The sequence below is a fragment of the Medicago truncatula genome, chromosome 6, assembly GCF_003473485.1.
Source record: "Medicago truncatula cultivar Jemalong A17 chromosome 6, MtrunA17r5.0-ANR, whole genome shotgun sequence".
NCBI lineage: Eukaryota > Viridiplantae > Streptophyta > Magnoliopsida > Fabales > Fabaceae > Medicago > Medicago truncatula.
Genome location: NC_053047.1, coordinates 32,276,867 through 32,294,152, shown reverse-complemented (window position 1 = coordinate 32,294,152; position 17,286 = coordinate 32,276,867). Strand labels below are relative to the sequence as shown.

Here is a 17,286-nt window from a genome sequence, read left to right as displayed (position 1 = left end):
GTTATTATCTCTTTCTTCTCCTTTCTCTCCCTCTCTCCCTCCCCTTCCCTATTCTCTTTCTCTCTTCGTTTCTCTCTCTCTCTCTCCATTCTCTCTCTCTCTCTCTCTCTCTCTCTCTCTCTCTCTCTCTCTCTCTCCATAAAATTCTTAAAATTTAAAAATCAATAGTAAAAGAATTTTTATTTGTTTTATTTTTCTTTATTCAAACGTTAGAGTTTATTTGTTCATTATTTTTATCATTCACGCTTGTAAGTTTGTTTTTTTTCCCCTAAAATTCATTGAATTCTTTGAAATTTTAAAATCACATAAAATCCTTTGAAATGCTTAAAAGTCAGTGTGATAAATCAATCCTTTAAAATCTTGAGTGTATAAAGTCTTTTACATAAAAAGTCTTTTAAAATCTCACAGAATCAATATAATCTCACACAGTCTTTTAAAATCTTAAAGACTTTTTTTTATTAAAATAGTCTTTTAAAATCCTAATCCAATACACCCTCCCTAAGTATACCACAATAAAATCCAATAACAGCAACAACTAACAAGAGTAAACGAGATTAAAGAAAAAACACATAATCATCAAATGAAATACTTCGTATTCTTCCAATATTCATTCATCTTAATTAACATGTTCTTCCCCAAAATTTATATTTTAAATCAATCTCAGATCTATTTCGTAACGAATTTAAAAATCGTGTTTAATCTTTTGGTAGATCCTCAAAATCCGTCGTTGCTTTCCATCCTTAAAAAACGCCAAACCCAACATTTCTCTTAAACATGAACACAACCTACCCAAATATAATTGATGTTTATAAAAAAAATTGATTCTGAAACAGATTGACTTTTATTGATATTGTGTTCATAAGACATTTTGATTTTGTTCATAAGCCATTTTGATTATATTTTTTTGTTACGTGGACCTATATTTAAAATTTCTCAAATAGTATAGGGACTTATAAATTAATTAAATATGGTAATTTATTTTCTCATACTATTAATATATATTATAGGTCAATTTTGAAAAAATATTTGTGTTTTATTAATCACTTTAAAATATAGAATTATGACATTTGATATAAGATAATTTAAATTTATTTACGAAAAATAAAGAAAATATTGTTTTAGCACTTACAGAATAGATGGTTGAATAGCTTAAGAATAACTGATAGTATGAAATTTTTGTGTCTTATCTGAAGATGAATCCTATTTGTTGGAATGAAAATGATGAAGAAACTCAAAATCGGCCAAAAATCGCACGGTTTAGAGTGCTAAATAGGCCATGAAAGTACAACAATTATGTATTGTGATCAAACTGGTGACAACTCCCGTTGATGGTTCAACCGGTTGAACAGCTATTAAACCTGGCAATTAATGAATAACATAAATTATACAGTTTATAATTATCAATTGTAATATTAAATAATATCACTGACTTTTTTTACTAGGCCCAATTGTAGGCTGGAAAAATAAAGCCCAAGTAAGAAATAAGCCCAAATATTAGTTATTATTTATTCATGATTAGTGATGGAAAGTCAGAAACCTAGATCTAAATTCTAGCCGCCGTTCCTCTTCTCTCCAACTTCAGTCACGTTCATTCTCGATCCTTTTCTTCTTCCTTTTCTCATCACTTTCGTGTGCTTCATCCTTTTCTTCTTCATCAAATTTGTCTCATCACACCACCTATGTTCAATGTAGGGGTGTGCAAAAATGTGGTTAACTGAATTGTATCCATAAACTGAACCAAACTGAATCACAAAAAAACTGCTCCATATTAAATGGTTTATGAATTGAACCATAAATTTAATATGCTTTGTCCTCTTCTCCTTCATCTAATCTCTTTTATTTGCTTCATCATCCTATCATTTTCATTGCTTCATCATCCTCTTATTTTCGTTGCTCTAGTTCTTAATCATCTTCAACAAGTCTTATTTGTCGAGTAGAGCAGTTTCAGAGACGAATCTTAACATCTTGTTTCAAAAAATCAAAGAAAACAAAATTAAAAAGGAAGAAAAAAGGGAAATCTTGATACCGTCCGGTTTTCATAAACCGCGTACGGTTCACCTGTTTTTCCAGTTTTCACCGGTTCACACAGGTTTTTCTAGTTTTTTACCGGTTCTGAAGACTAACGGTTTTGGAAGATTGCCCGGACCGGAGCTTGGTCTGGTGCACGGTCTAAGCGATGAACCGGGCGGTCCGATTTTGTAAACATTGACTGTGACATACAAGGCTGGTCGTGGAAGATAGATACCGAAACAAGGCAATTCGTAGTTAACTCATAGAGGCTCTAGTACTTATATACTAGTTGTGCTTTATACTGGTCGTGGAAGAGATTGAGAAGGTCAGTGGTTACTTTGGGTTAGGATTGAAATTTGCAAGCAAAGTTCGATTCTCTTCATCTCGTGTCGATGAAGAAGAAATCAGCGGCTGCAACAAATGCAAAGGTGCACAATTATATATCAGACGATATTTCCTTCACAATTCTATCCAAACTCCCTCTTAAATCTTTGAACCGATTTCGATGCGTTCGTAAATCATGGTCACTCTTATTTGAAAACCAACATCTCATGAACATGATCCGCAAAAATTTCTTATGTAATTTGAATTGTTGTTCTTATTACGACCAAGCATCTCTCCTCCTGAAATACTTGGATGAAACCCACAAAGATATTTTGTATTCTCTTTCTCATGAGAGGTTTGAGAATAAAGTAAAATTAGATTGCACAAATGTAATCGATCACCTATATATTTTTCGTATCTTTGGTCTTGGCAGTATTAATGGCATTGTTTGTGTTCATGCAAATTGTGGTGCAATTGTATTTTGGAACCCAGCTACCCAAGCAATAAAACTCATTCCTCCTAGTCCTCTTGAGTTGGTTGAGTTGCCTATCCCTGGTGTTGCTAAGGAATTCGTTAATGTTGAAGCTTTTACTTATCTTCATGGATTTGGTTATGATAGTGTTATAGATGACTATAAGGTTATCTGTCTTGTATCTTTTGATATCCAAGTAGAATTGGTAGATACATTTTCAGACTCCTTATTGGAAGATATATACTTGGATGAATTATGGGAGATATATAGCCTAAGAAGTAACTCGTGGAGGAAACTTGATATTGACATGCCATCTTCTTCTTACTGTATAGAGGGAACCCAAGTCTACATGGATGGAGTGTGTCATTGGTTGTGTGAAGAGAATACCCCTGCTGGACCATGTTTAGTATCATTTTACTTGAGAAATGAGGTGTTCTGTATAACACCCATACCCTCGGATGAAGATGACTGTTTTAAATTTAAAGCTTCATCGATAAATTTGGTGTTATTAAATGGTTCCATTTCCTTGATCGCGTTTCATCGGGAGACTACTACTTTTGACATAGCAATTTTGGGTGAACTCGGCATTAAGGAATCGTGGACCAAACTCTTCACTGTTGGACCGTTGTCTTGCGTTGAGCGTCCTATCAGAGTGGGGACGAAAGGGGAAATTTTCTTCCAAAGGAAAGATAATGAATTAGCTTGGTTTGATCTAAGTACCCAAGTGATTGAAGAGCTTGGTTATAAAGCAAGGGGTCCTTATACTCGGATATCACTATACAAGGAAAACATTCTTGCCATTGAAGGAATAAGTAATTAATTATTTTTCATGTTTTCACCAAGAGGTATATGATTGTGGTTATTGAGATTATTACCTTGTGTGCAAAGTGGCTATAAAATTGTGCATATCACAATTATTGTCAAATAAATTATGAAATCAATTGATATTGCTTTATCAACTTTCTTTTGAATGTTTAGTCTCTTTCTATTTGCTAACTGATATGATTTTCAAATCATTGACAAGAAATGAATGTTTGATATTACAGAATATGTTTTATTTTCTTTTCAATATTACATAATCAACGTCAGATTAATCTAATGATCAAGATATAATATTCCTGACAGGTAGATAAAAACAATTGTTCAGCACATTATGTAAATTAGTAATCTTTTTGTAACTTAAAGATGAGGGGAAAAGATTTATAATGCAATAGAAATAGGGGAGAAAATTATTATTTGTGAATTAGCCTATGATGAGTTTTGGAAGGTTTTACATCGAGTTATTAATGTCATTCTGGTTTTTTTTTCAGGTTGGTTAACCATCCAAATTGGATGGAATTTTTTCAGTTATGTTGATTATCATTGTATGAATCTTAGCCAATACCAATGTCTGAAAGCTTGTCTTTAGCCAATACCAAATTACGGATCGTCTGATAAATCTAATGCTAGAAATTAATTTTTATTTTTATTATAAAAGAAGCATGGGAGAATTACTATGTTATTGACAATACAAAGTCAAGGATGCATGGGAGAGTTTATTTTTATTTTTTGTGTTGTCATTTCACTTTGCACAAAAAAGTTGTGTCAATGGAAGGAAATGCTAAATTAGGACAGCTAGCACCATGGGTGGATGCACCCTAAAGCTTGGTGTGACAAATTTTTTGACACGCCACACAAAAAAAAAAAATTAGTCATGTATGCCCCTAACTAGAAGTGAACTTGTATCGTCCTGAATTTTGATCGAAGATATTACGCCTAAATTATTTTCATTTTTCAAAAACACTACTATTTTTGTTTTATCATCAATAATAAATTCTTAACAAAACCTATACAAAATTTAACTAAAATCCTTGAAATAAATATCCTTCAAAATTACTTCTAAAATTACAATTCAATCAAATATTCAATTTACTTCCCACACGCGCTTCAAGCAAAAATACCAAAGCATACACAATGTCTTATTTGATACCTAAAATGTTGGTGTAAGGGATCAGTTTCCATAAACCACAAACCATATAAATCAAACCAAACATACGGTATAATATTATAAAATAAATTATACAAGACATATAAGCTCCCACAAGAAAATAAATACTCAAAAGTCATCGTTCTTTGATTATTTTTATTTTAGTTCTTATGCAATGATATGCATGCTCCTAAAACTAAATGATCCAGATATGACCCGCCACTAAGGCACACAAAATATTTTAACCACCACACATGCAAACAGTATTATTTAACCGTCACATAGACAAACATAATTATTTAACCCGCCACTAAGGCAAACAGAAATGCACATGATATGAATGACATGAATGCAATACCGTTACTTAGACAGACACAGTCAACTATTAATAATGATCATACACATAACCCAAAAATCAATCTTTTCATAAAACTCATATTTCCCTTTTTTTTCTTTTCTTTAAGAGAAATGATATTTGTACAACCATTTTTTGACAACTTTCTCTCTCATACTCACATTATACTCTTATTCTCTCTCTTCCTTTTTCTCTCTCCATTGTTTTTAACCAATGAAAAGAGAGAAAAAAAAAGTTGTCACAAAAATTGTTCAAATATCACTACTCTTTCTTTAATTCATTAGATATCAAACATTTCTTTCACAATCATCACAAACATACAATACATAATACAATCACAATTATCTTCACATAAATCATTCGACGTCGCAGCTTTATACATAAATATCCTATAAAACATTAACAACAGTCACTTTTATAAAAGGTTAAATATTACCATTCCATTTCAATTTTAATTTCATTTTCATTCAACAACAATTATGAATCATGCTCTTTAAATTATAATACGTAACCACTAGTTACAGTTATGATAAGCATGGGGAAGTGCCCTTACCTTTCCTTCCTAGCAAAAGCTCTCAATCGACACATGTCCAACTGGATCCGCTTAGTTTATTACCCTTCTTTGCTGCTAACTTGCGTACACCATCTCTCTCACCATTTCTTTTTTATGATTAATTCACAGAAGAGAAATGCTAGTAACATTATCTTTTGAGCACTCACTTTTTTATTAGGTGAAATTAACGTATGTCATACCACTTTATATGGGTTCCGTTTTCAAAGTGTAGGTTCTACATTGATGTCACCCAATAAAAAAGTGAATGCTAGAAAGAGTACTCAAAAGAGAGTGTTGCTAGCCTTCCTCTTCGCACAAACCACCACAACACCATATTTTGGCTTACCCTATGGTTGTTTTTCGAGTTCCTATTTTCTCACTAGGATGAAAATAATGGGAGACTTATACTAGGATAAATATATGAATGAGAAGGAAAGTTATAATAAGGAAATGGTCGTTTCAGTTGTGGATAGAAGGATGGCTTTATTTTTGTAAGTTTAGAAAAATGAGTTGAGTGCAGGGCCGTCTTAACAAATTCATAGATCTGGTTTTAATTTTATAAGGGATGCAAAAAAAAAAAATATTTGGGCCCCAAAAAAATAAATAAGTTGTTTAAAAAAAAAATTAAAAATCACACTTTGATGGGTCTTGAACACATGACCTCACACTTCACAAAAAATGGCCATGCCACTAAAGCAAGCTGTACAAATTAAATAAATTTGTTTTTAATAGATATATAATCATTATTTTCATGTCTTACATATAAAAAGAAATTATTTTGGACCCCAAAAAATTGGAGGTCCGGTGTCGTCGTCCAGCCTCGACGGGCTATGGGCCGGCCCTGGTTGAGTGATTTACATAAGATGCATGTTGTACTTGCATGAGTATTGGAAGTGATGGATGGAACATTGATGTGATGTTGGATGAAAAATTGGAAGATTAAACACCAAGTAATTATATTTTGATCTAATGTTGTGTGAATTGAAAAAATAGAGTGTGGGGTCCCACATAAAATAGAACACACACATTAGTAGTGTTTAAATTGCGGTATTTAATTTTAACTACATGATAATGATAAAAATAATAGTAATTATTATTTTTATTCGAGAATATCACTTCCCATAAATTTAGTTTATGGTGGTTGTGATAAGAATAAGAATTTAATTGAATTTCTTATATTTCCTTCGTTGAAATCCAATAATTTGTTTCTCTACTTTTGTGGATTTGTTTTTTTTATCCTATCCACAAGTGTTGTTGAATTGATTAATGGATAAACTCCATTTTAATCTTATCCATTAGAGTAACTGTTGTCGCAATTTTTTCTAAAACAGTTATAGAATCTCTATATAAATAGAGGACTCCAATCAGTTCAAAAACACACCAAAGAGTTTCATTGAGTTGTCGGAAACTTTTTCTCTCTTCTCCCTTTCTTGACTTGTGTTGACGAGTCTTTCTTCTCTTCATCTCCTTTTTTCTGTCCCTTCGGAATTAAGAGTGTTCTTAAGATCATATTCCCTCTTCGGTTTAATGTCCCTTCAGAATTAAGAATGGTCTTAAAAACATAGTCCCTTTGATAATATAAGTCCCTTCGGAATGAAGAGTCTATTAAGATCATAGTCCCTTTTTGGAATAATAATGTCTCGTCGAAATTAAGAATGATCTTAACAGTATATAAATATTCTTTCAATATTTTAATTGAAGAGAAATTAAAAAGTGGAAATGGTGGTGTCACCATATTTGAGTGGTCGTAGTGCAATATTGATATTTTGGTTAGAGAAATTAAAGTTAGAATGGTGGTAACACCATATTTGAGTGGTCTCAGAACCATAACAGAGTGGTAACAATACTATACTAAAATGGTTTCAGTATTAAAAGAACGATCTTAATTAGTATCATATTGAAGGTGTAATTCTCGAACGGTTTTCTACAATGCAGTAGTTAACCGCACAGTTATAGTTAGACTTATTTTATCCTGAAGACGGCGTGGTTGATAGTTGTCTTGCACCAATTTGTAAATTCAAAAAACAACAGGAGAAGAACGTGAGCATATAAAGCAGGTGTTGCATTACTTGCTGACTCGGTCAGATATAGGAAAAAGGAAGTGGGTTAGTGCTTTAAGATTAAGTCTTGGTGAGGTGTACATGGTAGTAGTTGCTTGCAATTTAGGGATAAGCATGACTAAAACTGCACTTCATGAATTAAGTTTTACTCTTTTTTGTTTTGTCAGAGTTTTACATTGTTTTACTCTACCAATAATTTCATTAGTTATCAATTAATCCACTACTATTTCCTTACTAATTTCTTTAAACTATAACGGTCCATGGTTGTCATGTTTTCTCTTTTTTCATACTATTTACTAGCGTACAGACGGGCACTTCCGTGTCCGTCTGTCCGCTCATTCTACTGCGTTAACGTATGTAACTCATAAACAACGTGTTTTTTAATATCAATGTTGATTTAGTTTTTTCTTGGTATATCTTGAACAAAATTATTAGAATTAAAAGAAAGATCATACATTCTATGAAAGATGAATCTGCATGAAACATGAGTGAAATTTACGGGGGTGAGTTTCACGAAGACATTAAATCTTTTCCACTGCTAACACAATTTACAAAAACCTTTATTGACTACTGTTTAATGCTTTTTGCATTTGTCTAATCTTTATCCAATCAAAACCAATTAAAAAAAAGCTCCCTCTTTACCCAATTTCCCTCTCTCTTATTGCATTTGTCTAATCTTTTTTATCCCTTTTATTGAGTTTCGTTTTAGTACACTTCAATCAAAGCCACCAAAAAGGTTGAAAAAAGACATTTCGGTGGTTTTTTTTATGCCGAGAAATCAGTTTAGCAATTTTGTGAATTTTTTTTTTATAATGTTTGTAATTGAAAAAGAAAAGTAAAGCCCTCCTCTCAAAAAAAATTCATCTAAACACACCCTTCTTTCTAAAAGAAATAACATAATATGTTGAATCACTACCAAAATTTTCTGACCAACAAACAAATAATTTTTTTAAAGATACTTACACACAAAAATAAAGTCTCTCAATAATACCAATGTAAATTCACTATGTGTAAGTTTTTATCAAAGGCAACTGAAAAGCATATGAAAAAAAAAAACATAATATATATTTTTAAATCAAGTGCCAAAGTTTTAAATCAAGTGCCAAAGTTAAATCAAGGGACAAATAACAATAGATATGTGTGTTTGCCATTCAATCATTTAAATTTATTCTTTTGCATAATATAATGACAAACACTTTGATTCAATCATTTAAACTAAATTAAACTAAAAAAAACGTAGTCATCAGTTAAAGGGAGCACGGGGCATGACATTGTATTTGATTTCTATACTTAAAAAAAGGCACAACAACCCCAATGCGTTTAGTTTGAAAAAGGTGATAAAAATTGGTCTTGTATAATGACTACCATTACTTTTCTTTCAAAGTAAACCTGCTAGTCACATAGAAGCCAATTTTGCTCCTCTGACATTAATTTAAAAGTTAAACATGTCATTCCTCTCTCACTTCCAAATCCAAAAACACAAATAGAAATCCTCCACAAATGTGTTATTGATTCTACATCAATTAATGAGACAGCTTACAAAGACACAATATAGACTTAGATTATCAATATGAAGCAATTATCAATAAGATAAGTAAGAAACTTACATAAATTTCTAGTGTGATCTCACTATAGCATACAATTCATGATTTAAGGCAACAAAGGTCACAAATCACAAATTTACTCATTATGTGATCCCTACTAAAATGGTTTCTATAAATTGGATATTGCTTATAGATTACATGGATGGCTATAGCGTAAATGGAGAATAAGCAAAGAAACACCAAACTTAAAATAAATATGATATAAATTAAAATATTTTAAAAATAGAAGAAGAAAACTGAGACAACAAACCTATAAAAGGGTTTTACATTTCCTCTAAACCTATATACATATACATATACAACAATCAAACTTACTTACTATTAATTGAAACTTTAGCAGCAATATAACTAGCATATTATTACTTTAAATAGATAGGCTCAATAATAAAAAAAATAGGAAAAAGCTAAAGTACACGAGAACATATTTATGGGAAAGGCACGAATGTATTTTTTGTTGTTGTAAATAAGTCTCTTTGAATTTTTTTCTGAACCTAAATAACCAGTGTAGTATCCCCTAGATGATTGTTTATGAGAATTTGAGAAATCAAAATCACTTTTATCTTATAAGGTTGCCTTTTCAAATCACTTTGGCTTGCATGGTGCATCTCCATTGGTGTGTCAAATGGTGAGTGTATACATATGGCACACACGGACACAAGTACACTGTTTTTTTTTTCTTGTTTTGAAGGAGACACAAGTACACTTCTTAAAATATTTGGTTTAACTTAGCTTGTCTTTTATTTTTTATTTTTTAAATGTAAGCTAGCACAATTAGGAGAGAATTTCACGTATCGTGCAATTCGTGTGCACAAAGCTCTTGTACCATATAGTAAGGTTCTAAAAAATATGATATAGTAAGTCAAAGACATAAAGGCCAACAAGTAGTAAATTATCTTATTATTCCACATTAAATTTATCAATCAAAGCATATAGTAAAATAAAAAAAATAAAAAATAAATAACTGTTGGAACATTGGTGTGAAAATTGAAAGAAATTGGAAGGTTGGAAGATTAAACACCAAATAATTAAACTTTCATCTAGAGTTGTGTGAATTGAAAAAATAGAGTGCGGAGGTCCCACATAAAATAGAACACACACATTAGTAGTGTTTAAATAGAGGTATTTAATTTTAAATACCTGATAATAATGAAAATAATTATTATTATTAATATTTATTCATGGATATCACTTTCCATAATTTTAGGTTATGTTTGTTGTGATAAGATTGAGAATCCAACTGAATTTTCTATCTTTCCTTCATTAGTCTATTTCATCTAATCTTGTGTGTTTGTTTCTTTTTGAACTTATCCGATTAGTTTGTTACTTAGCTGATTTGTGGGTTGCTTAATTTTTAAGTTAACTTAATTCTTAAGTTTCTCCAAATTAGTTACAAACTCTCCCTATAAAAGGAGAGCTCACCTAGTTCAAAAATCACACCAAAGAGTTTCATTGAGTTGCCGGGAACTCTTTCTCTCTTCTCCCTTTCTTGACTTGTGTTGATGAGTCTTTCTTCTCTTCATCTCCTTTTTTCGTCCCTTCGGAATTACGATTGTTCTTAAGACCATAGTCCCTTTTCGGTTTAATGTCCCTTCGAAATTAAGAATGGTCTTAAAAACATAGTCCCTTCGATAATATAAGTCCCTTCGGAATAAAGAGTGCTATTAAGATCATAGTCCCTTTTTGGAATAATAATGTCTCGTCGGAATTAAGAATGATCTTAACGGTATATAAATATTCTTTCAATATTTTAATTGAGGAGAAATTAAAAAGTGGAAATGGTGGTATCACCATATTTGAGTGGTCGTAGTGTCATATTGATACTTTGGAGAAATTAAAATTAGAATGGTGGTAACACCATATTTGAGTGGTCTCAGAACCATAACAGAGTGGTAATAATATCATATTAAAGTGGTAATAATATCATATTAAAGTAGTAATAATATCATATTAAAGTGGTTTCAATATTAAAGAGTGGTCTTAGTACCATATTTGAAGATGTAAGTCTCGAACGGTTTTCTACAGTGTAGTAGTTAACCGCACAGTTGTAGTTGGGCTTGTTTTATCCTGGACGCGGCGTGGTTGATAGTCTGTCTTGCACAATTTTACGCAGTGTCACGTAACGTCTTAAAGAGAGTGACCTAATTGTGACTCAACCTAGTAACAACTTCGATAGATAATAGAATTTGGAAATCCAAATACAGCAGTTTGAAAATCCAAAGACAACAATAATGAAATAATAATAATAAAGGTTTTAATTAATTATTTGTTAATGGGGAGTGTTACAATTTTTTTCCTAAATTCTTTACACATCAAATAACGTTTTGAATAATCATTATTAAGAAAATTATTACGAAGGACGTAAATAACGGTATATAAAATATTGGGATTTTACAGAACCAAACATGTTAATGCATCAATTACATTTTTTATCTTTACTTGTTCAATAATTCAGTGATCATCTATATGAAGAAAAAAAATTGTCCAAGACTAATGAGTTTAATTCAACCAAAAATATGGATTTAAAAATATTTAATACAACAATACATACAACAAGATAGAATATCAGTTTGTGTTGTAAGATTTGTCTGTCAAACTACTTTAATTTACCACCTTTATCCTTTATGTGAATAGAATGTGTGTGCCTCGATAAAATTGCTCATCTATATATTCTTTAGTATTAACTTGGCTAATCAGTATAGATCTCGTATATGTATACTCACCACGACCCGATCTATCACTTTAGGAGAGGAATTTACAAGTAAATTGAAAAATCTTACCTAAAATCCATTACAGAGGTATAACCAAGAGAAACGATATCATAGAGGTTTTTATCGATTTACTTTCAAATGAAAGATTGATCACGAGCGTAGATGAGTTGATCTATCACTTTAGCACACTGAAATCGAAGATTCGGTAGATAAAAAAATCTGATGAAGATGAGAGAGAGAGAGAGAGTTTTGGGTTTGAGGGAGGAGAGAAGAGATAAATCTTATCTGAAACAGAAGAAAAGGGATAACACTGATGTACTTGTAGGCATGAAAATTTATTTTTCAACCCCCAACCCCCCAAAAAAAAAATCCAACCCTCCCCAAGATTCTGATTTGACGCTGATATAGCACAACCAGTTTGTAATGAGTTAACTACTAATTGCATTGTTTCGGTATTTATCTTCTATAGTTAGCTTTATATATCACGGTACACAATTGTCGTACTTTCTATTAGAATATGTCTATATTCATCGTATGTTTGACTTGTAAATATTCATTAGCAATTGATTAGTCATGAATTATATTGTTGATTCTATTCTAGAAATTAATCAATATAATTCATGACTAATCAATTGCTAATAAATTGCTAATGAATATTTACAAGTGAAAAATGTGTAAAATTAAGTATATTTATTTTTCCCCTAAAAAAAAGTATATTTATTTTTTTAATTTGGATGCAATGCGCTAAAGTGGCAAAATTAGGTATTTTTTCGGTAAAAAAAAGTAATTTTTTAATGAAGTAGTAAATTCATTAGATCGTAAAAAAACTATATTAAGAGGTGAGCAAGTGTATACCAGACTATACCTTAAGGTTTTATCCAAACTCCCTCTTAAATCTTTGAACCAATTTCGATGCGTACGTGAATTTTGGTCCCTCTTATCTGAAAACCAACATCTTATGAACATGATCCGCATAAATTGCTTATGTAATTTAAATTATTGTTCTTATTACAACCAATTATCTCTTCTTCCGAAGGACTTGGATGAAACTTATAGGGTGCGTTTGATTTGCTAAAAAATGAAGGGCAGGACAGAACAACTCTAGTTGTCCAGTGTTTGATTTGTAAAACTGTTTCAGGTACAGGACAAACTTGAGGCAAGGGACATGACAAAAACTCATATTTTTGTCCTTCACCAAACCACAGCACAACTTTTTGTCCCACGTACAAGTTGTCTAAAATACCAAAATAACATTGTCCCTCAAAAATCGTATAAAACAAAAAATTACTCAATGCCATAAAAAATTTGTCCAGTGCTGTTCTGCCTTGTGTTGTATTGTTCTATCTTGTACTGTTCTGTCCAGTATTTGCTGTTTTGCAAACCAAACACACCCATAAAGTTATTATGTATTCTCTTTCTTGTGAATGTTTAGTCTCTTTCCATTTGCTAACTGATATGATTTCCAAATCATTGAGAAAAATGAATGTTGGATATTACAGAATATGTTATCTTTTCTGATAAATTCTTATGAAGATATTTGATACCTCTTACATTAATTGTTATGAACTTTTGCTGCCAATTTTTCACCATCAAGGTATAATGTACTATGTGCATCGCACAATAGGAAGTAGCAAGCACATTATGGGCATTCAATCCTAGCATTTCTCCATTTCTCTTCACCTTACCGTCCTTGATGGCTATCCCACAAGAGATAACTTGATTTCTCTTGTAAAAAGCATAGCACGACTGCAAAGTTGTATGGTTATTATGAATTCGAGCCGGTTTCAAAGTCATCTTTAAACATTTTCAATACAATAATTATTTATTCGCTTCTTGCTAAACTTTACTAAAACAAACCTAATGGTAAGTAAAAGGATAGAATTACTTGAACGAAGTATGTAATAAATATAAGTGTAGTTTTTTTTATTTTACAAATATAAGTATAGTTTATTAAACTCTTTAAATGATTAGAATAACTAAGTTAGGTAAACTTTTATTTCATTTTTCAGTGATATGAACATTTTTTGCCACCAAGAAAAGAATTTGATATCTGAAGACAAAAAAAAAGTTAACGGTAATCATAATCAATGTCATATATAAGAAAAGGCATTGGAATTATTTATGTAGAGCACTTGTGCTCTTCTGCTTCTTGTGAGTAAAGGACCACTATTTTTACATCTTAATAAAGTTGTAAACCATAAACCCAATGACACATATACTTTCTTTTTTAGGAAAACACGTATATTATTCTTTTCTTTTTTTGCTAAGTAGACTAGCGACTAAAAAAATTCACCTTAAAAATGAATAAGTGGGATGTCTGGGGTTCGAACCTCAGCCCCTACATATAATATGTATTATCCCTTACCAAGTGAGCTAAGCGTACGGGATCACATGTATATTATTCTTAAAAGGCTGGTAACAACACGTTATTTCCACACATACTCTGGAATGAATTATCAATTAATCCCACTAAATTATATGGTATTCGTGAGACTCATATGAATTTCATTATTTCAATCGATTGAATGGAGTGCGTTAAAAAAGTCGAATAAACAATTTTAGTCTTTAAGAAAAACTGTGAGATTCAAAATTATCTCTAAAAAAATAAAAACAATTTTTATTCTTGTTAAAAAAGACAATTTAATCCCTCAAACCCAAATTTTAACATCTTTTTATGGATTAAGTTGTCTCAAACAACATAAATTGTTTTTATCTTTCTCATAAATCACATCTTGTAGTTTTCTAAAGTGGATCGTCACTATAAAAAGTATATTACAAAGTGTATTGCTATATAAATATTTTAGTTTTATCTATTTGCATATTCTTACAATTAGCTAGTCACATTAGACATAATTGCTTTCATCACTAAGTAATATCTTTGCTTTTGCACTCCCACAAACAATGTCAAGGTTGTAAAACACAAGCAACATAGCCAAAGAGCACAATAAAACCAAGACTGGACCAAATATCCAAAGCAAAAGTGGAAGAGCAGAGTAGAAAATCCTATTCCCCACAGTGTTCAAAGTAGTTCCTCTCTCTAAAATCACATTCAAATAATCAGGAGTCACTAAGGAAATAGCATCTTGTGGTGTGCAAATAAGGAGGCTTAATTGGTTGAGAAACCTAATTGAAAGAGTGTGGCAGAAAAATGAGAATAAGAATATGGTAAGAAGTGTCACATATTTTAGGGCTTCCATAAATTCGCCGTGAGCGCCATAGAGAACATCGTCAAGAGGCTTTTTCACACTATAAGTACTGCTTATGATAGCGGCTAAGCCAGCTGATAAGAGGATTGATGTAGTGGCCATAAGTGTTGATCCCATTATAAGATTTCGAAGACTTTGAGCTACTAAAATGTTCTTCTTTTCAATATCCTGAATTTGACATAATGTTTTGAACATAAGAGTTTATCAAGTTTGTGAAATATGACAAGAAAATTAAGTCACTTCAACCATTGTCATATGTATTGGGAAAATACCCAAGTCCCACATCGGATAGACAAGACTCTTGAGAAGAGTTTATAAAGAGGAGGCAATCCTCACCTTACAAGTTGGTTTTGTAAGGATGAGTTAGGCCTCAAATTTCAACAATAGGTCTACATGAAAATAGTAACAAATTTTTTGTTCATTTAGTTTGTTTTATGTAAGGATTTCGTTCCTCAAGTTTTTTAAAACCAATTATTATCAATTGTGGCTATATGGAAAATAAAATAAAATTTGAACAAATTACTATAGCTAAGAAATATGTAATTTAAGATTGAAATAAAAATGAAAATAAAGTTTTAAAAATTAATTATCATTGACATTGAAAGTTGTATGATGATGAATTTTTTCTTCAAATGATGTTTAATGTCTTTAGTTCATAATAAAATAAATTAAAGTGTAACACATAGTTACTTTTTAAATAAAGTGGGTGTAATTTAACATAATTCAAGGGGAGTATAATTTAATTTAAATATTTCTTCTCAATTAAAAGACTTGTAAGTTTTAATATAAAAGAGGGTTAGAAGTGTGGTATATATCTATTTTTTTCTTGGCAAGATTACAATCACCCAAATACACTCTAAAAGTAATTTGATTATTAGACCTACAGGCTGACTAGGAAGTTATACTCTTAATCTTCCTATCTAAATCTAACAAAAAGTTGGTAATTTGTTGAAAAAATGAGCACCATATGTAACAGAAAAATTGGATATATCTAAATTAGAAATTATAATAGAGAGTTTAGGCATATGTTTTGACTATGAGTAATAAGGATAAAGGGCAAAGAAAAAAAATCAAATTACAACATAATATACCTTCAACATGGTAGGCACCCAAAATCGTCTAGCATGAGCATTGATTCCAATTGTAGTGGAAAAAGGCTCTGACCTAGTCTTATGCCACAACCATACATGATAACCAATAGTCATCACAAACCCTAATGGTACAAGCATCATATCCAAATAATATGGCTTCCATTCCATTATATCAAATTTGTTATCGTTTCTTCTTTCTTACTCTTTTTTGTTGTCACTTCACATTATTTCATCTAGCAACAAAGTTCTATATATAATGGAAAATTATGTGGGTGTAGGAAAAAGCAAAAGTTATTGGAAGTGGTTACCTAGGTATACAAGTAACATATAGTGTCTGCTTCATTAAAAAAAAGTATGATATATCGTGTTAGTGCTGTGACATCAACTTTAGGAATGAGTCCTTTTTGAGAGTTCATGTTATGGTCTCTCATACTACAGGTGTGTCTGTTAAAAGATAAAAGACATGACAATTTCAGTTATACAGTGTTTGATATGTAAAACTGTTTTAGAGATAAGACAAATTGTAGAAAAGGGATATGACAAAAACTGAAATTCTTGTCACTCACTAAACCACTGTACAACTTTTTGTTTCACGTACAAGTTGTTTGAAATACCAAAATAGTCTTTTGTTCATCAAAAATCGCATAACGCCAAATATTATTCAATACCATAAAAGTTTGTCATGTGTTGCTATGCCTAATATTATGTTGTTTTATCTTATGTTGTTATATTCAGTACTTATTGTTTAGTAAATCAAACACACTCTATATATCTTGACAAAATCATGATCAATCACCACGATTCTATAATAAAATTCATATAGCCACGGAGACATATTATCTTCACATATAATGCACTTTTTTGTGCATATCACACCAATATAAATTCAGCACATTATAGCTAGTTGATAAGTAGAGTGGTCTAAAGTTATAAGGAG

The 17,286-nt window shown here is 31.0% G+C and overlaps 2 protein-coding genes across 2 annotated transcripts; one reads left to right on the top strand and one right to left on the bottom strand.

The window, feature by feature from the left end:
- The first annotated feature begins 1,549 nt into the window (after positions 1–1,549).
- On the top strand, positions 1,550–4,501 carry LOC25480028 (F-box/kelch-repeat protein At3g06240). The gene is made up of 2 exons (XM_013587521.3): positions 1,550–3,651; positions 4,117–4,501. The coding sequence occupies exon 1, from the start codon at positions 2,403–2,405 to the stop codon at positions 3,624–3,626; it is 1,224 nt and encodes a 407-aa protein (XP_013442975.1). The 5' UTR covers positions 1,550–2,402; the 3' UTR covers positions 3,627–3,651; positions 4,117–4,501.
- A 10,344-nt stretch (positions 4,502–14,845) lies between these two features.
- Positions 14,846–16,553, bottom strand: LOC25480027 (uncharacterized). Its single transcript, XM_013587520.3, has 2 exons — positions 16,350–16,553; positions 14,846–15,426 (listed from the first exon to the last, which is right to left on the bottom strand). The coding sequence occupies exons 1-2, from the start codon at positions 16,515–16,517 to the stop codon at positions 14,896–14,898; spliced, it is 699 nt and encodes a 232-aa protein (XP_013442974.1). The 5' UTR covers positions 16,518–16,553; the 3' UTR covers positions 14,846–14,895.
- Positions 16,554–17,286: the final 733 nt, after the last annotated feature.

What these genes read in the sequence shown, in the direction of transcription:
- LOC25480028 (XM_013587521.3), top strand. Translation starts at nt 2,403, where the DNA reads ATGAAGAAGAAATCAGCGGCTGCAACAAATGCAAAGGTGCACAATTAT.
- LOC25480027 (XM_013587520.3), bottom strand. Translation starts at nt 16,517, where the DNA reads ATGGAATGGAAGCCATATTATTTGGATATGATGCTTGTACCATTAGGG. An exon ending in GGGTGCCTACCATGTTGAAG is followed by an intron (nt 15,427 to 16,349) that starts GTATATTATGTT and finishes TGTCAAATTCAG; the next exon opens with GATATTGAAAAGAAGAACAT.